At 43.4% G+C, this 23,039-nt stretch overlaps 1 protein-coding gene across 5 annotated transcripts in view; it reads left to right on the top strand.

Annotated features, from left to right (window-relative positions):
* Window positions 1–1,736: 1,736 nt before the first annotated feature.
* dmxl1 (Dmx like 1) overlaps window positions 1,737–23,039 on the top strand; it is a 46,433-nt gene continuing 25,130 nt past the window's right edge. For 2 of the 5 annotated variants that reach the window (XM_076019475.1, XM_076019471.1), the window contains exons 1-28: window positions 1,737–2,096; window positions 2,972–3,196; window positions 3,933–4,058; window positions 5,280–5,357; window positions 5,838–5,913; window positions 6,017–6,158; window positions 6,581–6,647; window positions 6,892–7,076; window positions 7,767–7,971; window positions 9,415–9,595; window positions 10,555–10,731; window positions 10,893–11,134; window positions 11,987–12,704; window positions 13,485–13,606; window positions 14,282–14,371; window positions 14,804–14,906; window positions 15,040–15,159; window positions 15,937–16,155; window positions 16,781–18,003; window positions 18,769–19,027; window positions 19,482–19,615; window positions 19,780–19,963; window positions 20,183–20,293; window positions 20,408–20,577; window positions 20,926–21,023; window positions 21,179–21,344; window positions 22,237–22,365; window positions 22,501–22,624. In XM_076019475.1, coding sequence (XP_075875590.1) covers window positions 3,110–3,196; window positions 3,933–4,058; window positions 5,280–5,357; window positions 5,838–5,913; window positions 6,017–6,158; window positions 6,581–6,647; window positions 6,892–7,076; window positions 7,767–7,971; window positions 9,415–9,595; window positions 10,555–10,731; window positions 10,893–11,134; window positions 11,987–12,704; window positions 13,485–13,606; window positions 14,282–14,371; window positions 14,804–14,906; window positions 15,040–15,159; window positions 15,937–16,155; window positions 16,781–18,003; window positions 18,769–19,027; window positions 19,482–19,615; window positions 19,780–19,963; window positions 20,183–20,293; window positions 20,408–20,577; window positions 20,926–21,023; window positions 21,179–21,344; window positions 22,237–22,365; window positions 22,501–22,624 — 5,536 coding nt within the window. In that variant the 5' untranslated portion in view covers window positions 1,737–2,096; window positions 2,972–3,109. The remainder of the gene's footprint in view (window positions 2,097–2,971; window positions 3,197–3,932; window positions 4,059–5,279; window positions 5,358–5,837; window positions 5,914–6,016; window positions 6,159–6,580; window positions 6,648–6,891; window positions 7,077–7,766; window positions 7,972–9,414; window positions 9,596–10,554; window positions 10,732–10,892; window positions 11,135–11,986; window positions 12,705–13,484; window positions 13,607–14,281; window positions 14,372–14,803; window positions 14,907–15,039; window positions 15,160–15,936; window positions 16,156–16,780; window positions 18,004–18,768; window positions 19,028–19,481; window positions 19,616–19,779; window positions 19,964–20,182; window positions 20,294–20,407; window positions 20,578–20,925; window positions 21,024–21,178; window positions 21,345–22,236; window positions 22,366–22,500; window positions 22,625–23,039) is intronic. The other 3 variants (XM_076019474.1, XM_076019473.1, XM_076019472.1) reach the window with 3 other exon arrangements.

Below are 23,039 nucleotides of genomic sequence, written 5' to 3'. Positions count from 1 at the left end.
AATAAGAAAGCATACATAATACATTTATCAATTATCAAGAACTTTTGAAACATCTGAAAAAAGTTATCCTACTTTTTTTGTTTTGTTTTATTTGGCCGTTTGTTTCACTTCAACTCTTCTCTTTGTCTTCTCTTCCCACACAATATGATTGGGTTTAGGCACAGGTACAAGAATAAACATATTAAACAGCAAAACAACAAATCACCTTGATAGATTGGGAATCGATTTAAATACACTAAATACAAAGACCAAATAGTGGAAGCAACGATGGACTGACAATTTAAGACTACAATTACAGACAAGATAGACTTTAATTGGTGGCAAGGCTGGGAAATTTCAGCAACATTTGCAGATATCAACTGAATACTGTGATTGGGGAGATTGGGGGCCGGGGCGGGGAGATGCACTTTAACAAATGGAAAAATAGAATATTAATTTATTTGGTACCAGCCTGTCGCAGAACTGGCAGTATGAAATACTGCTGCGCTCTACAGAACACAAACAAGAACTTCTGCTGTTGCTATGAAGACCAAATTGAGATATTCATGTAATATATTCAAAGTAAAAGCTGCAACACAATATATAAAATTCAACTCAGTGAGTGCAGTGAAGGAACTATGAAACTCTGGGTTTTCTTTTATGGCACTTGCCTCAAAAGGAAATGACAATTACCTTTTCTTTTTTAAAACTTTGCCAGCAAGTGAATTTTACTTGAAAACCCTGCAGCAGTGAACTGAGATGGTAGACCGGATATGTGAGAAATGAACTGAACAGAAATGGTGGCATGGGGCTAATCTAATTATGTGATACATGTGAGCTTGAGCCTTAGAAGAAAATAGTCCATCTTATTTTTTAGTGTGACCTTCAGTGAAAGAATGGTTATGAGTGTGAGTCCAAAAGGAATACTGCGTATGCAATATTTAGTAGTTATACTATGAGGATACATCTTTAATAATGCTGTGACCCACTTCCTGCTTGGGAAGTCAACATTTCCATCATCTGTACCATCCAACTGCCGTGACAATAAATGTCACCAACCTTTTTAAATGTAACTGACAAGTCGGGAATTTTAATTATTTATGTCCAGTGTCTGTCCCATTTATATCAACACGCCTCAATTGAGGCTGAAGCCTTCAAACCCGCAATCCTCTTTTTCTTTTACCCATTTGCATTTGTTTTACCATATATTATATAATTAAAAAGTGTGAATAAAGTAAATTATATTTCACATTGAATAGATGTAAGACGTAAAGATAATGTGAATGATTTATTTTAAAGATAGAAAAATGTAAAGCTCAAAGGTTAGTCCAACGGTTTGGTTCCGAACCCTTGATAAACCTGTTAAGCAAGAGCGACATCGTCTGGTTACTTTAGGTAATATTTGAAGTAATCCAACTGCGTTGAACCTGGGTTGAATTATGCTAATTAAAGTGAGAGCATGCGGACAATTCTATTACGCATGCTATTATGTTATTTACGTAAATAACTGTTTGACTGTGTGGAATGACTGCTGGGGCATTTTATTGCATTTTAGTAACAAGTCTAAAGGTTAATTGGTAATAAATATACATTCAGCACTTGATACTTAATTTAAAAAACTCAAAAATTAGGGAGTTTAGTAGTTTCATTCTTCAAAAAAAAATAAATAAATAAATAAAAATAAACGCGACTGGGCGACAGCACGTCCACCCGACCGAAACTGAACTACAAGCTCCATGATGCATTGCGGCAGCATCGTCACAATCATGACACATCTTCAACACAAGGAAAAACTTCCTCGGAAGCGTTATATTTGCTAACCTTGAAGGCTCCATCGCATGGCTAGCATTTTGTGAGGACACCCCAGGGTCGGTCGCATTTGCGAACAGACTGAACATATCGTACGACGGTACGTGTGTGTCATAGGTGACACACGGCTAGTCTTCTAGCTTAGTAGCTCGCTGAAATAGAGCTTCAAGTGCCCGTACGCGCTAAAGGCTGGCTAACGCAGGACACCGAACGTAGACGTCGGCCAGCTTACAATATCCGAGGAAAGTGAGAAGAAGCGATTGCAAGCGGTTGCGTGCACGAGTCATGAGGGAAAACAAGCTGTGCTCGTAAGTCGCTGCTCGTCGCTCGTCACATTATTGGTGTCACGGTGTGTGTTGTTGAGGTCCAACTGCAGCGGTGGCTAGCTGAACTTGACAGCTAAGTGAAGCTAGCGTTTACTAGGAATGATAAACAGATTGTGTGTGTTTTTGTGTTTCTTTCTTGCCGAGGCAGATATATTTTGTTTCAAATCATCGAGTCGTTTAGTTTACTCTAATATGGGTTATCATAATTGGGTGACACTGTTGCGGTGTCAGTCGGTGTTTGCTACGCTGCCGGCGAAACATTATCACGTGAGTTGTGACAGAACAACTCGGGCAGAAACGGACTCGCTGACCAGCAATGAAATGTCTCTAACATGACTGTTGGCCTGGTTAGATGGCGTTACAGGGCGTGTATCTACCTTTGTTACACCTCTTCGTCAGCAAACCGTGCAGCCAAGTCGAACTGTTGCCGTGAATGACCCGTTGTGACGTGTCCCGCCATCGTTGAGCGTCATACGCATTAACGGCATCTTGTGCCACAAGACACAAAGCAACAGGTTACAGGTGGTTTGTTTGCACTCCGGGTGTTGTCTTATTTTCTCTGGCGTCTCAGCCCCTGCAGCAAGTGTCTTGGGACAAAGAATGTGCACTCACTAATGTGGATCAACCGGCTTCGTATTGTTGTTGTAAGATGTAAACTTAATCTTCAGGCAGCCACATGGTTTCTATGTTATATTCCCACAAGCATTACATTGAAGGCACTTTCAGAGTGTTTATTGGTTTGTTTCTAGCTTTTCAATCGCTTGTGAGCGAACACAGAAATTAAAAGATGAGACGTTGATTGATGCGTGATGCAGTGTTTTCTCTGTTTCCATCTCTTTTCCTGCCTTCCCAACCAGCTAGTCTGCAGAGCGGAATTACAGGCTTTGTGTGAGGATGAACACACCCTTCTCATGTTTGCCAATGAATCTTACCTGGAGGGGGTGAGAGAGGGGAGAAGAGGACGAGGGAGCACTGGCCGCCTATAAAACAGAGTCATGAATCTCCATCAGGTCCTCACCGGGGCTGTTAACCCGGGAGACAATTGTTTCTCTGTTGGCAGCGTCAACAGTGTGCCATTCACGGTAAGATACTCCAGGAATCCGAAAACATTTCCCTCTGTCCTCATTTTTCATTATAAATGGAAGGCCAGAATGATGAGTCCATCTTAACAGGTGATCCTTAAGCAATAGACTTTGGTTATCAAGTGTCCAAATTAATACTTTTTAATTATAAAGCCAGTCTGAAAAGTTTAATGTGCTTTCTCTATCAGAAAGAAGTTACATTTCAAGGGATTACCTGTTCTTTTTTGTCGGAGTTGATACTAACTTCAAGTACAACTTGTTTTCTGCATTTCCCTTTTCACTGTTGCCAACACAATTTTTTTTTTTATATCTAAGTTGTTGCATCATTTCAGCCTTACCCAACAGTGAAAAAGCACTTTGTTGTTGTAAGCATCGCTCAGGACTTTGTATGAAAACTGTACCACATGTCTGCAATACGTAGAGAGAACAGCTCGCTGCTTTTTCACTCTGATCTCAAAGTGAGCACGATTCAGTGCTGCTCCCTTGCTATTCAGAGGATGGAAAGTAGGAGATCTATTTCTGAGTTTCCTCTCCGCCTGTGAAGTAGACACAATACATAGTGAATCACAGCTCATGTGAAGCTCTCCTTCCGTGAGCCACAGAAATACATAATAGAAGTTTAATCGCATCTACTTGTTCTTCGGGCCTGGTTAGTCGTGCTTGGGGCTGTTCGAGTAGCGCTTCTTGCAGTTTTCTCTGAGAGTCATCTTTTCCCACCTCCTCCACCTCTCGACAGGCCTACGCCTCAGGTTGTGATGTGGTGATTCTGGGCAGTGACTTTGAGCGACTGCAGATCATCCCAGGGGCCAAACATGGCAACATCCAAGTTGGCTGTGTTGATTGCTCACTGCAGGGTGGACAGGTAAGACACATGGTGTCACAGCAATATCAAACATATTCAAACAACTTGGAGGAGTCCTTTCTCTTTTGCTTGTTTTATTTTTATGTTTTTTTTTTTTAGATTGTATTAAACAATCGGTCACTTTTTGACAAGGCTCATTGGTAGAAAATTCTATTGCCCTATTTGAGGCATGTGCTTTTTGTTTGCACCATCACTGTTTTTTTGTAACTTCCTCTATTGACGTCCCAAGTGATGAGAAAATCCCTTTGAGAAGCAGCTAGCGGTACAGCAGGTCCACCGACGAGCACAGTGCAAGCGATAATCTCTGTGGTGACCCAAAATGGTCTCGCCTGCACGGCTCAAACAAAAGACCTGTTGTAAAGTTGAAAAGTGTTTCTGAATTCTGCGGTTGGCTGATCAATTGGAAAAGCAACAACAACAAAAAACTGACGCAAGCAGCTTTGATGTAGAAGTGGTTTTCTGAAACACCAAATGTAACTTGAGAAAATACTTATAACTTAAAATACTCTCACAGTTTAGATAAATGTTTCTAAAAAGGTTCACAGGTTTTAACTGGAAATTTTGGATATTAATCGGGAAATTAGCCCATATTTGTGAAGTTCTCTGTATGAACGCGTTTGCATGCGTGCCTATATTCTACTGATGAAAGTTAAGTGGGTCCAAACAAATCGCACAGACTTCAACTGCTGCTTTTTTTAATCTTACCTCAGATTTCAGCTAATCATCTGATGCATGTGAAAGCAGAAGAGATCACTTAGTTTTGCTTCCTCTTATATTAATAAAACTTTGTGGGATGCATCTTTAAATTAGTACCTTTTCTTAAAGCACATTAGGCCGCAATTGCTTTTGAAAGGTTCTTACAGATCTCATATTTGAAATTATGTGCAGGAAAAAGGTGTTTCTTGTCAAAAAAAAAAATGCTTTTACAGTACATACACATTTAATCAATTTTCTTTGGTCCAGCACTAACCTCGCATTCCTCCAACCAACTTCCTCCAGCATGCTTATTTGTAATGCTCACCAGGTTTGTGTAGCAGCAAAGTGGATATTCATGATGATTCACTCTCATTCTTTACTGTCTGTAATGACTCCAGACAATTCAGACAATTTTACTCATGTCATTGGGTTTCATTTCATCATTCAACAGTTCATCAGTTTTGGTAGTCTGGAAAATAAAGCATTAATATACAAATGACATGCTGCCCGTTTTTCCTTTGACAGATTGCAGCTTCCTATGGAAGCATTGTGTGTATATTTGAACCTGTTCAGCTTCAAGATCAAAAAGAGGCATCTCTCACTGTAAGTAGCCTGCCATCTTGTCATGATGTTTATTTATGATGATGGACATGATTTAATTTGGAATTTGTTACACAGGGTCATTAAGAAGTCATACTGATCAAAATCCTGGCTAAGTTGTTCACCGGTTTCCCTTTTTTCTCCTTTCTTATGCTTGGTTACAATACAAAGATTTGCTTATATAAGTGCCAAACAGACTTCTTTTGTTAATCATGACAAGTCACAGGAAATAAAAAGATCCATGGTATTTTACACAGCCTACTGTGTGTGTTTGGCAGTCAGAGCTTCCTGTGATCACGGCTGTTGGCTGTGTGAACTGATCACATGTGGCTCACATGTCAGCAGCAGCTCACTGCTGCGCCGCTGTTATGCACTTCCAATCACTGATCCGGGAATCAAGGGGAGTTACGGTTACTTAGATCTTGTCTGACTTCGTCATTATTGACCTTCTGGAATATTGTCTTTATTTTTATTTTCAAAAAGGTGAACTGCCAGTGGCAGAAAACTGGACAATTCGTGTTAAAGTCTGTGGTACGGAATCTTGCCTGGCACCCCACAGGTACATGGGTGCATTTTCCCTCACTCACTTAAGAGCAGAAATTCACAAAAATGTTCCAGAGCTTGGCTGAAAGTTGTGTGTGAATATGCTCCCGTGCATCCAGGCAGCTCCCTGTTAACTGGCGCCGACAGCCTCCAGCTGTGGTCCCACGTTGACAGCGTGAAAGGTGAAGATGTGGAGGAAAAGCCAACAGACATGATCATGAAAGACGGCCGCTCTGCTTGGAGGTGCACCTGGCAAAGCAAGTAAGAACCAAGAAACCAGGACGCTTGAATTCCTTTCTTTGCCGCAGTTCTCTGTATTTGACAATAGTTAATGTACTGGACAGACAAGTTAGACCAGGCATGCCCAAAGTCCGGCCCGCGGGCCAAATCCGGCCTGCCAACTGATTTTAAGTGGCTCGCGGCCTGTCACTGAAAACACGACGTGATCTCTTTAATCTCCACTGCTGGACTCCCCGACGCGATCTCAGCAGAACACCCCCACCGCCCGTCAACGTTCGCGATCTCCCCACAGGTCTTTTCAGATTACCTGTTTTGGCCCCCCTATGAAAAAAGTTTGGGCACCCCTGAGTTAGACTGTTCAAGTCTAACTTAAAGTTTGACATTGTATTTGGTTTAAGATTTACATTGTGTTAATTATCAAATGTTATTTTCTTTGTGCACAGGACAGCCTCTCCAGTTAGTTTAATGAAGTTCTCTCCCGATGGGGAGTTTTTTGCAACAGCAGGACAGGTAAGGGTCTCTCACTTGGAGACATACAGTATCTGTTGAGGTGATGTTTGCGTTGCTGTTTACACTGATGATAGAGAGATAGATCCAATAGATACATGGACAGATAAAATATATACAAAGATGGATACAACAGATACAATGGATACATGGATAGGTACAGTACATACAATAGATATGATAGATACAATAGATAGATGACATTTTACTCTTCCATTCAACCTGCTGCTCGTCATCTACTCATCAGGACGACTGCCTGCTCAAGGTCTGGTACTGCACCAGTAAGTGGAAGTTTGGCGTCTCTGGACTCTTCACACCTCCAGAATCCAGCGCTGGTGTTCAAGAAGGGCTGACCTTCTCATTCATCTACCTGGCCCATCCGCGGTCTGTAACTGGCTTCTCATGGAGGAAGACCAGCAAATTCATGCCACGGTATGGAACAACCCTCAACCCTCTCTCTTAAACTTGACAGAAACAAAAATCTTGATTTTTGTCAAATCAACACGTTGGAGCTCAGTAGTGGAGAAAAAATACCAGCCAGCATTTGCACAATATAAATTAAAACTGATAATGCAACACTCGCCATTTGATATTTATTGCCTTGCATTCATGTGCCGTCATCTATTTAGATTTTCCGATGTAGTTATTTATGAGAGGAATGGGATACAACAGGATGTTACTGTACCAAGAAATGGGGTAAAGGCTGACAATTTCTCAGTCATATACAGAATTGCTTCACTGAGGACAAAGAAAATACTGTTTTTGTTGAGGCTGCTGCACGTGACTGTGTGTGTGGCTTCCACTGTGGCTTGTACAATATCATGCATATGTGTCACTGGTAAGCCAATCATATGAGAGTGAGTAATGAGGCTGCCTAGGAATGGTAGTGTGACTGAACTGTGCATGAGTGGTGTCACACATTAGCCACCCCGCTAGCAACGTTTTCCCCTGACACAGATGTCACTCTTTGTCCCACAAACACATTTACATTGTTTGGTGAAATGATTACATCATAGAATCTGTGCTTTTGGAAATCACAGCGAGATACTAATATATGTGAAGTTTAATGTTAATGTCATCTTAACCCTGGGTCCTCTTCTCTCCCTCCGTCCCCATGTACAGCGGCGCAGTGTGCAACGTTCTGCTCACCTGCTGTAAGGACAGCGTGTGTCGTCTCTGGGCAGAGACACTGCTGCCAGGCGACAACCTTCTGTCTGGTCATCATAATAATCTCACTGCTGGCCCAAACGGCGACGTCAACAGATGTGCAGGCGCCTCACGGAAAGGCAACTGCAATGAGAAGACACAAGGAAAAAGTGGAGAGGAAGTAAGCCAAGCAAGTTAAATCAAGATACATCCTAGTAATAATATGTTTATAGATGTTATAAAATCACACCATCGACCACCATAGTAAACATTTTTTTTTCATAAATTCAGAAAATTTTGATCAAAGCTTCAAAAGAAAAAAAAGTTACAAACATTTGTTCGGAACTCATCCTGTTTAGAGTAACAGAAGAAAAAAAAACTGTAGTGCCATGTGATGCTAGGTTGCAGCACTGTAACCTTTTCTGATTTAGTTCATCTGGTTACTGTGATTGTGAGAGGAAAAGAGAAGAGGGAGACTGAAAGAAGAGATGGAAAGAAACAGGCTTAGTTGAATTAAAAGGGAAATTAATTAGCTCTCAGGAAAAAAATGAAGCTTTTTATGGATTAGAACAAGTATCAATTAAAAATGTTGACCTCCTTTCTCTTGTCTGAGCTGTAGCTCAGCATAATTGCTTTTGGTGTGTTTTTTGTAATGTTATATTTTCTGGGCATTTTCTGCTGGCGTTCTTGTGTTGTTTCAAACATGTAACAGCAAAAAAGAAAAACATGTTGGCGTTGAAATTGAACATTTAAGTCATTTTCTTTACCAAAGCCTCTCAATACATTTTTGATTATTCTGTATCAAGACCAAGTCAAAGCCCAGTTTGGACCAAGTGTCGTTAATATGCAGGAATGTAGTCAAGCTTCCCTCATGATTATCAGCTGATGTAAAAGCAGAACCAGGTGTTCTATTTCCACTGTCCCGTCAAATTGGTCCTTTTAGTCACAGTGTTTGCTGTCCCTCATTGCTCCCATCAGATAAAAAAAAGTCTTGATGTTTGTGAAAGAAATTGCGGCGCTGCTTTCAGTGTCTGACAGCTCAGATTTTATCATGTCAGAATGTTTTCATTTTATTCAACATTTTCCTTCCTCATCCTGCCTCTCTGCCTCCCAAGGCCGCTCGTCTCTGCAGTTTGTCGCCGTTGAGGTCGTCTGGCTCTTTTCAGAGTAATGACGCAGTTCAGCAGAAATGTCATTTTAATCATCCCTTCCGCCAAATTCAATTCCTACTCTATAAAGAACAGTTGAACAAAGAGGAGACGGTGGACTTGTTGTAATGAATGCTTCTTACTCCACAAGTTGACTTGCTTCCTCTGATCTCAAAAGGCCACTTGGACCTAAATTGCTGCATCAGCCGTGAGTGGTAGCAGAAGTCTGTCCTGTTCCAGATCTCTGCTTTACTCTGCAGATCTGTCTTCCTCTACTTCTGCTGAGTTCTCTGGTGCTGATGCACGCATTTCCATGTATTTACAGACGTAGAAAAATTACTATGATAGACTGAAGGTAGTTTGGTTTCACAGGACCAATATTTTGTTGTATGTTATATTTGTAAGATCACTAAAATCAAATCTAAACACTGTTCCAAATACACCCCAAATAATGACTGTCATTATTATCATTACAGTGGATCCTTCAAGAATCCTTATTCCCCTCATCTTACCGGGACGCGTTTCAGCTCTCGCTCACCGGCGGCCTGCCTCACCATCAGAGCCGTCACTACAGCCACAGGAAGTGCAGGAGCAACGTGCCGCAGGCCAACGCTCTCTGCCACTTCCACATCGCGGCCAGCATCAACCCTGCCACTGGTTAGACCCATGCCACTTCTTTTCTTGTAGCACATCCATTCCCATACTAGGGAATGCTGCTATCCAGTTTGAAGTCAGAAAACTGTTGAGGGCCCTCGCAACTCACATTTAAATAAAAAAGGCATCATGAACACAGAATTAATAAATAAAAAAACAACATATTGAATAAAAAAATGATAATTATACCAATTAAATCTGTTTTTGTCTTGGGATCAGGGGCCTGTCAGGAACCTCTTAGAGCTTGTTGATTTTACTGTTCCTTGTCCTCTGAATCTAAAAAGACTAAGAAATGCTCAAAATGTCAAGAACAAATTTCTTTTGTCATTTAAAATAATTTATAAATGTTTTAATGAGCAACAAAAAACTTTTATTTACTTTTTCTTTCCCTTCTTTGTCAGTGCACTTGGCTACATAATATTGCAATCCTTTGTGTTCTTATTTAATTAACCCTCAGAAGCAATTAAAGGGATTTGAATTCAGCTTATGTCTTAGGAGCCAAAGTGCCACTTGGCAGGTCACCAGTTGGTAGCACACGCCCGTCATTGTATCCATATGGAAGATCTTTTGCATGGGAAACTCCTTGTGTTTGTCTCCACAGTAGATGTTTAGATTTTTCTCTTCAGTAGACAAAAAAAATTGTAAACATTAAACTCACTTATGGGTGCTGCGTTAATTCAATCATCCTAATGGATAACTTTATATGGAGGGAAATTTAAAAAGATTGAGTTTGTCTTCGGATTTTTTTCAATCAGTAATTTGAATTATGTTTCTCTATTTTTAGGCGAACGCTTAGATTTACTTAGCTTTGAAGACGACTGTCCCTCTAGGATTGCCTCCGAATGCCCAAATCACCAGTTAGCCTCAATCAGACCACACTCACAGCGCATGCTGGAGCATTTGCTTTTCTTTTAAACGCTGAATCAAATTTATCGCCTCATCTTTTCCGGTCGTTACGACAGACATTCCTCTGCTGCCCTCCATCTCCTCCCTAAGTGCTGCGGATGACGAGGAACCCGGGGGTCTTTTCACCGTCCACTGGCTCAACAACAAAGAGCTTCACTTCGCTCTGGCGATGGAAGTCTTTCTGCAGCACCTCCGAGGCAGCCTGGAGCAACAGACAGAGTGCTCCCAAGAAGGTACCGAGAGAAATTTAGGAGCAGGCCAACATTAACTCTTAATTTGGTAGAGTTTGGCTGCGCATCTGGTTTAGAAGTTGTCTGTTGACTGTATTTTTTTTTTTAACCAATCACACGAAGATGTCTTAAATACGGGGTCCATGATTTGCACTCTCCTCCAGAGCCTGAAGATGAGGAGAACCTTGATGAAGAGGAGACCAGCAGCAGGCCGGGTGACCCCCAGGGAGCCGAGGCCGTGGAGCTCTCGCTGGCAGCGGTCAGGCACCAGGTGGACGTGCTGCTGGAGGAGTGGAACAAGAGCGCAGACGTGCTGTTCAGCATCCATCCTATGGACGGCTCACTGTTAGTCTGGCACGTGGACTGGTTGGATGAATACCAGCCAGGCATGTTCAGACAAGCCCAGGTAGGTTCACAGTTGACATTTTTGGTGTTGGCGTAAAAAAAAAAAGAGTGTTTTTGCAGGTGCTTTATCAAGACGTCTGATCCACTCCCTCAACTTGATTTTCAAAATATCAACAGTCATAACATTCATCCATTATCTGTCACAGTAATCCATCTGCTGTCTGTTCCGCGGCCTCTAAATTATGATTTTTACTTTGTGTTTGACTAAACACAACCAAACTGAGCGGGCTCACCTGTCTTTCACTTGACCCGCCTCTAATGGAAAATTTTATGGAATGTTTCTTGGCAAAGAAAATCATTTATCATCTCAATGAGGCCCTGAATCATTTTGACAGTCATGATGGTTCGTCTACCCCTTTTTAATGGCTTTTCATTCAGCCGTTCAGACAATTATGCTCTAATTACGTGCAACTTGAAAGAAATTAAATGCAAAGAGCACCCTGATGCATTTTCAGTGACGCTGTAATAATAATAAGCGCCTTGTGGGATGGCAGTTTTGTCAGTCTGGAGAGGCAGCTGCCGCATTCTAATTCTGAACTGATATTCATGATAATCAGGTCTTGCTGCTTCAGAAAAGGATCCTGGTATTATTATTAGCATGAGTATTGTTGAATGTCCCCCTCTCCCCCTTTCTCATTTTCGGCTACATTCCATGTAACAAGCAAAATGAAATCACATCTTTGTCAGGGTGGAATGATCAGTGTCAGTGTAGAAAATGAGAAGCTTTGAAATGTGTATTGAAATATCCTTTTATTAGTAATGAGCCATTATCATTGCTCTAGATTTATATTGAGCTCCTTCAAGACGTACAGTCATTTTTCTAAGTTTAATTCCTTCTCCGCCTCCCTTCCAGGTGTCCTTTGTGTCCCGCATCCCCGTGGCGTTCCCGACGGGCGACGCCATCTCCCTGAGCCACAGCGTGGTGATGTACGCCTGCAACAAAAACGTGGATCTGGCCATCCAGCACGGCAGGAAGCGGCAGCCCGGGGCCGCCTTGCCACAGACCAAGTCTGCTCTGATAAGCTACGGAGGCCAGGGGAAAGTGGCAGCGGGCGGCAGCCTCCGGCTCAGCATCTTCACCCCCAACGTGCTCATGATCTCCAAGCACGCCGACGGCTCCCTCAACCAGTGGGCCGTCAGCTTCGCCGAGGACTCGGCCTTCTCCACCGTGCTGAGCGTCTCACACAAGTCGCGCTACTGCGGCCACCGCTTCCACCTGAACGACCTGGCCTGCCACTCGCTGCTGCCGCTGCTCCTCACCACCTCGCATCACAACGCCTTGAGGACGCCGGAGGCCGACAACGCCCAGCCCTCGCCGGACGCCAGCGGCATCGGTTTCCCCCGCGCGACGTTCCCGCCCTGTATGTCCCGACCCAGTCGCACCTCCCTGGGCGCGGTGGTCCAGGATCCCAATGCCATCTACAGCGAGCTGATTCTGTGGAGAGTGGACCCCGTGGGCCCTCTGTCCCTGTCCGGCGGCGTCTCCGAGCTGGCCAGGATTAATTCTCTCCACGCCTCGGCGTTTGCTAACGTGGCCTGGCTACCCACGCTCATCCCCAGCAGCTGTTTGGGTGAGAAAACAAATTTGTTTTTTCTTTGTAGATTCCACAAGACTTCATTCATTTTGAGCACAGCCTTATTTTTCATGATTTTAGTTGTTTTGTTTCCGTAACAAGGATAAATTTTACTGAACTGAAATAACTAGAACCAAATTAGGCCAGCTGTGGAACATAAAATCCCTGGTGGTGTTTTTTTGTCAGTTTGCTGGCTTGTTTGTTTGAGAAAAACAGCTTCTCTCAAAACAACTCGATTTAACCAAGGAAAGGTTTTCATCTATAGATAAATGGCAGAGTCCATATCACTGGCTAGTGCTGCTGAATTCAGACTTTTACCTACACATCAATGGTTTTAATCCAGTGGTTCTCAAACTTTCTCTGTCACGCCCCACCTTGGAGGAAGAAAAGTTTTCATGCCCCCACCCTGCTTCAAGTCTGGCGTGAAAGACACCATCGTTCCGCAGCTACTCGCGGAACGATTCTACAGCCAACAACAAAGAACACTGGCCACCGCCGGACTCCTGAGTTCTTCTTTTCGTCCCTGTCAAATATTTGTCCATCCTGTGTACCTGAACAGCGTTTTTCATAGCTACAACGTACTGAACACTTTGTGTTAATTGTTCCGCCGTGGAAAAAGTTCCGATGTGAAAACATTAGTTCCCCTGGGGGCCCCGTCTCCCTCCCGCCCGGTGTTTCGCGCCCCCCCCAGACGTGACTCTACGCTCCCCAGGTTGGGCGTGCCTTAGCTTAGCTCAGTCATTTCTGACATTGCCACGTTGTCCTCTCTCTCCGAAGGCGTCTACTGCAACTCGCCCAGCGCCTGCTTCGTGGCCAGTGACGGCCACTCCTTGAGGCTCTACCAGGCTGTTATTGAAGCTAAGACTCTCCTGAGCGAGCTCTCCAATCCTGAGATCTCGGTAAGTCATCACACAGGTTGCTCAGGCTCGGCATGGTCTCACTTCTACTGCATCGCAGCAACTGATTTTGTGACGCATCAGGCTGACATGAGAAATTAGGACAAGTGGCACGCCGGGATGTTTACAGAAATACTGATTACTGAAAATGTGCACCAGGTTCATTAATGCAGTGACAGTATTCTACTGCAGTATTGCCTAAAAATAAAATAATTCTCCTCTAAAAATAGGATTCTAGCATTTGTTATTATTTTTGCAGTGCAGTAGAACCTACCTACTCCTGCTTATTTAACACACCCACACTCGCACAAGATGAACATGCTTGCGTGAAGATACCACACGTCTACACGTGCGCTTGTGATATAAAATGACTCGCTCTCATTTCATCAGCCTCTTCATACTTGAAATGCGAATCCACATCGACGTAACGTATAGCGTGTCCTCTTTACGTCACCTGTGTGAGTTCATTATGTCAGCTCACCGGGCTGCGCAAGTAAATCTCCATCTGCGCGAAAACTGAACCGTGTAGGTGTTACGGCAGTATAGGTGCCATGTATGATGTTTTTTGACAGAACACTTTTTTTGTTGTATCAAAAGCTGTAGTCATTGTTCTTAAATACATTGCTCTAAAGCCCGACTTTTACAGTACAATGAAAAAAGATGTTTGTTTCATTTCAGAAACTGGTCGGAGGGGTATTTAACATCATCAGTCAGCAGTCCACTGCCAAGCCTGGGTGCATTATTGAGCTGGATACCATCACCAGCTTTGTAAGTATACTGCACTAAGATGAATAAGGTGTTTCGGTGTAGTTTTGTCTCCCTTGTTGGAAACAATAGAGTCTCTAACAGTAGCTGGACCCCATGGATGTTTTTTAATGAGAAGAATTTGAACAGAAGCTTGTTTTTCTTGGATTAAAGCTTCATGAGCCAGATTTGAATTTGAGAGGCATTTGCACATTGTAATAATAGTAATTAAAAAAATGAAATGTTTACGCCTGTGAAAGGTCAAGCATGATAAGAGGGAAAGGTCAAACCTTCTGTTGTCGCCTCCGGCAGTTGCAGCGTATTCATGTTTTGGCCTGAACAAGATGAGCAGATGTGGCTTTATGTACGGATCCTGTCAGTAGATAAGGGATGTTGTTCACTGTCTGAATATGATGTCGGCCTGCTGCTGCTTTTGACTGCTGCCGTTGTCTGCAGCACGGGAAGGAGACTCAGCTCCTGCATGTGTTCGAAGAGCATTTGATCCTTGGCAGCGAGAACAGGGAGAGTGCACCGGAAACCCCTAATTCACCACAGAACGGTATCAAAGTCTTACATAAGTATTTTATAATGTTGCTAAGACCACATGGGTCCAATGTGCAACACCGACATTTATTTTATTTTTTTACACTTAATGTGTTTCTTATTTTTATTTCTTTTCTTGCTTCCCGCAGCCTCAGGCAAGCCAACCTTCTCGGCTCGTTTCTTCCTGGTGGTGATCGAGGTGACCCCGGCAGGGCGCTCACTCCTCCACATGTGGCACCTCCATCTCGCCGCTCGGCCCGTCACCATGGGTGAGCGCTTCAAACGAAATGCTTTCCGCAGAACGTAGGAGGAGATGAGATTAGCTGGCACGAGTGCCCCGGGCCGAGCACTTAAATCCATTGTCTTAATAAGGATGAATGAGTCAGTGTGCCAGCATGTTGAACAAATAGATCCAAAGAAACATTCCCCCAGCGGGAAGCGAGTTACTGTGGGAAGTGACGTGTGAGCGGAATTTTATCATTTCTCAGGGTGTTTACACAACAAGCAGACCGTATATCTGGACTTCTGTCCTTGACCTGGTGAGCGCCGACAGCGGAATTGATTTATCCAACATGATATACTGTGTGGGGCAGTGATACGCCTGCTTTTAGCTTGTTAGGAGTGTTGACATTGCATCACAGAAGAAAAAAAAAAAAACATCAACCAGTCTTGCTCTTGGCTCAGTGGTACCATGTCCATCTTCTGCATCACTCCGTTGGCCTTTAAGTTCCTCGCACAGATTATGCAATTTCTTCCATGAAAGCTCTCAGTTATTGACTTCTTTTTATTATTCACTTTTACTTCAGCCGTCAGGCAGGAATATACACAGAGCATCTCATTCATGTTAGATCTGATTGAGGTGCGCAGATGTAGAAATATTCTAACTCCCAACTACATTTGGAGATGTGTTCATCTGTTTTGGATAAAATTCATCTTAGTAATATTTCAGGTATATTGATGTGAACTTTCACAAGCAGCGTCTCATTCGTCAGGCATCAAAATCTTTTAAAGTCTTGAAATTCTCCTTCTTTCCGTCTTATCCTCAGACTTAACCTCGGCGGAGGCTGATGCCAGCTCAACATCCCCCGTGGATACGTCTCAGTTTAACTTTGACATGTTCAGCTGCCCTGCAACACCCAAGAGCAAACCGTGCACCTCGAACTTGCAGAGTGCCAGTCGCCTCTGCCTCACCACGAACCGCCTGTACAGCCGAGAGCTGGCTCTGCCTGAAGGGGTGGAGGTGATCAGCATTACACCTTCAGCAGGTGATGGAGTTTGCCTTTTTTTTTTTACCTTAACCAATAACACCATGTGCTCTTGCTCTCTTATCATGTGAAACTCTGTTCATATAATTTATTGAAACGTGAAGTTGTTATGTAGATGATAACACAAAACATTCTTGCTCATTTGCGTCTGACGAGGTTTATACATTTTCGTCAACGAATGAAAACGACATAAAAATGTCTGCCAGAGGCGAGATCCAATCAGAGCTCATTGGTTTTGTGGAAGGAAATCACGATTTAGAAAGTGGCGGGAGGAGTTGGGAAGAAAACTAATCAGAGCAACGAGGTTTAGGAAGTTGCGTAGTACGTACACACAGATTATCTGGTACAGACTAGTTTGAGACCAAATGGCAACACCGGGGAGGAAGAGGCGACAGGACATATGGACACACTTCACATTTGATAGGAAAGAAAATAAAAAACGTTTTAAAAACTGTGGCACGAAGATATCAGGAATCGACTAAATCTACTGGAATTTTAGTCGACTAAAATGATTAGGATATTTCGTCAACTAAAACAATCAATATGATTAAATTATGACTAAAACTAAATAACATTTTAGTCAAAAGGCTATGACTAAAACTAAATCAAATTTACCTGTTCCCAGGTCACCTGAGTGCATCTTGCTCACTGCCTGCTGGCCGAGTGCCTCACCTCCTCGCCGTGTCCTGCTCCGATGGGAAGGTGCGCTTCTGGAGGTGCAGCGTCTCGGGAGCGCAGCCCTGCGCTCTGGCCAACCCGGTGTGTGAATGGGAGGAGTGGCCTCTCCTGGTAGAAGAAACGCTTCCCAGCCACAGTGCAGTGAGTGTGCCCGGCCACCCGGTAAAGGTGAGCTGTTGTCACGCCGGACGCTTCGCGGTTGCGTACCGGAAGACACCCGGCTCGTCTCTGAACTCTTACGGCCCGATGATCTCTCCCACCCTGGCTTCTTCGCCTTACGGCCACCGCATCAGCAGCGGCAACAGCAGCAGCCACCTACTGCCGGTCCTCACCGTTCGGCACAGCCCGAACCTCAGTCCAATGCACATCTCGGCAAACGTCCGAGAACCGCTGGTCCACATTGGCATCTTTCAGTGTGAGTCCACCGGTGGCTCGCAGTGGATTCTAGAGCAAACTATAGTATTGGACAGCACAAGTCCTACGATCAACTTTAATAGCAACGCGGACCTATCCGTACCCAACGAGAACTGTCTGGGTTCTCCCAGTAAGGGCCTGGTTCACCTGGACTGGGTCTCCCAGGAGAACGGCTCGCACGTTCTCACCGTCGGCATCGGAACCAAGATTTTCATGTACGGCTACGTCTCCGGGAAGCCTCTGGAGCTCTGCCTGCCGTCGGAGAGCAGCCGGGACCAGAGGTCATCTCACCTTGTGCTGCTCCGCTCGGTCGACCTGGTCTCCTCGGTTGAAGGCTCCCTGCCCATCCCGGTCTCCCTCTCCTGGGTGCGGGACGGCATTCTGGTGGTGGGCATGGACTGCGAGATGCACGTCTACTCCCAGTGGCAGCCCCGAGCCCTGGCCAAAGCCAACGCCGCCGCGGCCGCCCACGACGCCGACCTCAGCAGCAGCGTCTCATCCATCGTCTCGGCCGTCAGGCAGAGCCAGGACGAGGGTCCGAGCCAGGGGGCAGCGCCGTCGTCGCTGACGCTGCCCAAGAGGGCGGTGTCGCGATCCATGATGAGCCTGGCTCAGAAACTCAGCGGGAAGAGAACGGCGTACGACCTGCCAGTGGTGAAGGAAGATTCCGGCCTGTTTGAAGCTGCTCACCAGCTTTTCCCCACCCTGCCACAGTACCATCCCGTTCAGTTACTGGAGCTCATGGACTTAGGCAAGGTGAGTCAGAGAAATCACTCATCTCTAGATTGTTTGCGTCATTTATTAGAACTTGTCTTTTCCTGTCTTAAGCTGTGTTTCCATGACAGTTTTTCACAAAATAAAAGCAATATTTCTAAAATGTCAACGAAGTACAATTGCAATTTGCAGGTGTTTCCATTGAATGGTGCAAATCTCATCAACCATAATTCTTGTTCAATCCCGCAAGAATTTTCATAATTTTCGCGTGGCGTAATTCTAGTAAAATCTTGTCCCGCAAGATTTAGTTTGCTTTTGTTTGTTTGCATCTGTCAAGAATTGTTATATTTTTCTCTTTGATTACTTGTAAAAAGAATATTCCGTCTCCTCCGTCTAAACATAACACGCCATTTTCTCTTGGAGTGAACTGGTCAAGTGACCCCGTTACCAGTGGTTTTATTGTGATATTTAGGTTTTGCGCAATTCTAGGGGTCATGGAAATGCAGCCATAGTTGGGACTGTTATTTTACATCCAAATCACATATAGTGAATTTTGTAAAGAATTTTAATTTTGGTGGAAATATTTTCTACTTCTTTTTTTAATATAAATAATATAATATAAATTGTGATATATGGAATTACCCTTTTTTTACATCATGACACTGAAGGTTTTTAAGGTCTCTCCTATCCCATCTACACAAGTGTTGTAATCAAGGATGAATGAAGTGTCTGTCTACCAATCTGTCCGTCCATCCCAGCATATATAAACATGTCAGATGACTTCCCTCCCCGTTCCCCCACTTTCAGGTCCACCGTGCCAAAGCCATCCTGTCGCATCTAGTGAAATGCATCGCTGGAGAAATTGTGGCGCTCAAGGACAGCTCGTCCAATCCTGAGAAACGCATGCGCTCTCGAACCATTAGCGCTGGAGGCAGCACAGCCAGGGACCAGAGGATGTTCAGCAAGGCGGAGAGCTCCACTCCTGACTACACAGAGATCAGCTCCGTCCCTCCCCTGCCCCTGTACGCTCTGCTGGCAGCTGATGATGATATGGCACCAAAACCTGGTGAGCTCCCAGCATGGTAGCAAAAGTGAAGTGAAGCAGTAAAATATTACATTAAACTGTAATTCATGTAATTTTATATATATATTTTTTTTAAATTTAGTTTCTTGGCTTTAAATGCCTTTGATGTGGAAACGGCAAAATATGAATATAAATAACACAAAATGGTACATAGAAGTTGCTTCACGTTGTAGTAATTGTTCAAATTAATCTGAGCCTCTGAGTTACGTAATAAATTAAAACAGATAATTTTTTTGTTTGCTTGAATTACTTTAATAAGCCAATCGTAAAAAAGCTTTCTCAGAAATGCTTAGAATCAGATGTGCAAGTGTGGAGATGAGGTATTTCCACTGGACAAGCGCTCTTACTCTTGCTCCTCTTAAAGAAAGAATGAATCTGTTTTGAGATTACTGCTGACTCAATCCCTTCCTGAGACTGCTCTGTTTTCTGTTGACAGAAAAATCAGGCAGTGTAAGTGGAGACAGTGGCCATTGTTCGCATCACACCGACGCCTATGATGAGCTCTTCAAGACACCCAGCTTGGCAGACCTGGACACTTTGGACCACAACGAAGAGGAAACGGCAAACAAGGTAGAAGTTTGCGGACTCTTGATTTTGTAGGGTTGGACACGATGCTCCTAAATCACATGAGATTTAGAACGGTGTGTCTACTATGTGCTGTTTTATAATCTCTAAATACATGATTAGTGTTTTAGAGACTTACTCTAGTCTTGTGTGTTGTTTCCCACCTGCAGGTCATCGACCTGTCCCAGTACAGCCCAACCTACTTTGGGCCAGAACATGCCCAGGTTCTATCCAGTCACCTTCTTCATTCCAGCCTCCCAGGCTTGACCAGTATGGAGCAGATGTCTCTCATGGCACTGGCTGACACCATCGCCACCACAAGCACAGATGTGGACAGCCAGGGGAAAAGCAAAGGTACATCAGGGAAGTGTGGGTTTGATAAGTTTAAATGGGGTTATTAGAGCAATATTGCCCAGCAGTGCCACAATGCTGCCGTGATAACAGAACATAATGGCACAAGATTGTTGACATTTTCCATGCTGGTAATTTTAAGAACCTACAATTAACTTCGAAGGCATCAAATTAGTATATAGCGTAAACGTATAATCATTTTTTCTGTCATTTACGCACCAGGTGGAGAGACAATTGATGAGTGTGGTTTAAAGTTCCTGCTCGCCGTCAGACTCCACACCTTCCTGTCCACCTCTCTGCCTCCAGCACACAGAGCACAGCTGCTTGGACAAGGTACAATGAGGCTACATAAGTGCTGTTGCACATGGAATTGTTTTTTAATGAGATTCACTACTGTGTTTTATTGATATTGTGAAGATTTAACGTGTTCTTTTGTCCTCTTTGCAGGCCTCTCGACATGTCATTATGCCTGGGCCTTTCACTCTGAGGCTGAAGAGGAGCTGTTGAACATGCTGCCTGCTCTACAGAAAGAAGAGACCACCTGGCCAGAGCTGCGTTCTATGGGCGTGGGCTGGTGGTTGAGAAGCATCAACAAGCTCCGCAGATGCATTGAGAAGGTGAGGCAGCCAATGGCTTTGTGCCGGCTTCATCGGCAGTGTAATTGTAGCCTTTTAACTGCAGGTGGACTGCGGTTCACCTGCGCCATCAGATGAGAATAAATTAAAATGATTTTAGGGCTGATTGAAAATGGGTTTATTAAAAGTGAAGCAATGAAATTGAGTCTGCTTTCATACTTGATATTGCCGTCCTCTGTTTATCTTCACACACGTTTCTAAGGTGATTCAGTGGCTCTCTTGTGGATATTAAATGTTGCCATTCTGTCATTTCACACCCAGCAAATGAACAGTTTAAGCCCATTACTCCCATTTTACATACATTTTATTTCTCTCAATGTATTTTGTCAGGTTGCAAGAGCGTCTTTGCTACGAAACAATGATCCTCTGGATGCTGCGATATTTTACCTTGCAATGAAGAAGAAGGCTGTGGTCTGGGGTCTGTACAGGTAGGAAGAACACTGCTCATTTTGCACATCCAGTGCAAATGATCACAGGCCATTCGCAATATTCCTTTCCTGTCTGGTAGCTATCATAAACCCTGGAGAACTGCAACGTAGGTATTCCTGTTTTGAATACATGTGGTCTGTGTTTCCGTTGGCAGGTCCCAGAAGAACGGCAAAATGACAGACTTCTTTCGGAACAACTTCAGCGAGGACCGGTGGAGGAAAGCAGCAATGAAAAATGCCTTTTCTCTTCTGGGGAAGCAGCGGTTTCAGCATTCTGCAGCCTTTTTCCTCCTAGCGGGCTCCCTTAAGGATGCCGTTGAGGCAAGTGAAAAGTCGACATGACACCCTGTTTGCAAGAAGCGCTCGTCGCTTCTGCTCCGAGTGCCTCGTGGCGGCCCTCCTGTCCTAGATGAGTAGCCGCCCTGTCAGCGACAATCGCCGTTTGTGCCCCTTGTTTTAGTCATCGGCGAAAACCCTCTGACAACAACAACCCACGGCACCTGATTTTGTGTGCGTTTTATTATTGAAACGGCTTCAGACGCCTTTACAGTTTGTCTTTTAGCACAATGCAGTGAAGAATTATTGATGCTTGCCATTTACTCCTGAGTTTTGCTGCCTTTTACTCTTAATAGCGTGTGCTGCATTCATAAACCAGCATTACAAAGCTTGTGGTTAGATCTAACAAGAACCGTCATCTAATTTATTTATTTATTTATGTTTACAGGTTGTTTTTTTTCGATGATTGATAATGCGTGCACCCTTTTTTTTCTAAAAATTTCCAGCATGTTTATTTATACGATGTGGCAAAAATTGATTATAACATAATCAGCCACCAATGTCTACTGTATGCAGCTGCCTGTATTTTCCTTGCATATTTAAAGGCATGGCGCTATGTTTGCTTAACCTTTTTATGTACATCAAGGTTGTTATTTTATTTTTATTTTTTTCAAATTCCCTTGGGCAGTGACTCCGTTAATTTCATCTATGTGAGTAAGTGGAGCTTCTCTAAGCGTTTTATGAAAATGAGTGTCACACAGGCAGGCCAGGGCAACCATTGACTTTGTTTCGCCTCTGTTGCTTGGAGGTACTCTCATTGAAATGCACCTCACATTTTCCAATTTGGTTGCAGCTACGACCGCTAAGCCTTTATCGCGACACCAACACGAAAGCCGTAACCTGGAAATAATGTTTTCATACTCCTTATTTTTTCCAGGTGTGTTTGGAGAAAATGCAAGATCTGCAGCTGGCCCTGGTCATCTCCAGGCTGTACGAGTCGGAGTTTGAGAGTGCATCCACATACAAAAAGATCCTCCAGAGACACGTTTTAGGACAAGACAAACAGGTGCTGTGTGTCCCTGCGCACTTTGTGCATGATGATCTATTTCACAAAACTGTTGTTTTTGTTTTTTGGACTCTTAGGCAAAAAAAAAACTTCAATTGATTGAATAAGGTCATCTAATCTCTTTTTGGATCTCAGATCCAAACCCACCCGGACCCGTTCCTGAGAAGCATTGCTCACTGGGTCCTTGAGGACTACAGTGGAGCCTTGGACACTCTCCTGGAACAGCCGGTTAAAAACACCAGATCTGTGTCCACTGAAGGTGACTGTGGTGATGATGATTTATCTGAATTGCTTATGGCTTGTTCCAAAATCTCACTTCTCTTTTCAAGCAAAACATATATATATATATATATATATATATATATATATATATATATGTATATATATATATATATATATATATATATATACACATAATCTTTTTTATTTATGATTGACACAAAATTTGTTTTCAAATATTTGTTGACCGACAGAATGACTGTTAATCCTATGCTTTTTCTCAACAATATAATTAGTGTTAATGTGCCTTGTTATAATATGTAATATTATAAATTATTATAATATAGTGCTGTAATATAATAGTAATATAATTGTTGTAATGTAATAGTGATAAATTTATAGTGATAGGTTTAAATAAGTGTTGTACTTCTTCCTACTCCTTTTCAAGTATATTT

Source organism: Nelusetta ayraudi, unplaced genomic scaffold, assembly GCF_046127955.1.
Source record: "Nelusetta ayraudi isolate G7.1 ecotype Tasmania unplaced genomic scaffold, CSIRO-AGI_Nayr_v1 ptg000010l, whole genome shotgun sequence".
In the NCBI taxonomy this organism is placed as follows: Eukaryota; Metazoa; Chordata; class Actinopteri; order Tetraodontiformes; family Monacanthidae; genus Nelusetta; species Nelusetta ayraudi.
The sequence above is the reverse complement of the archived record's forward strand: the minus strand, read 5'-3'. Positions and strand labels throughout refer to the sequence as shown.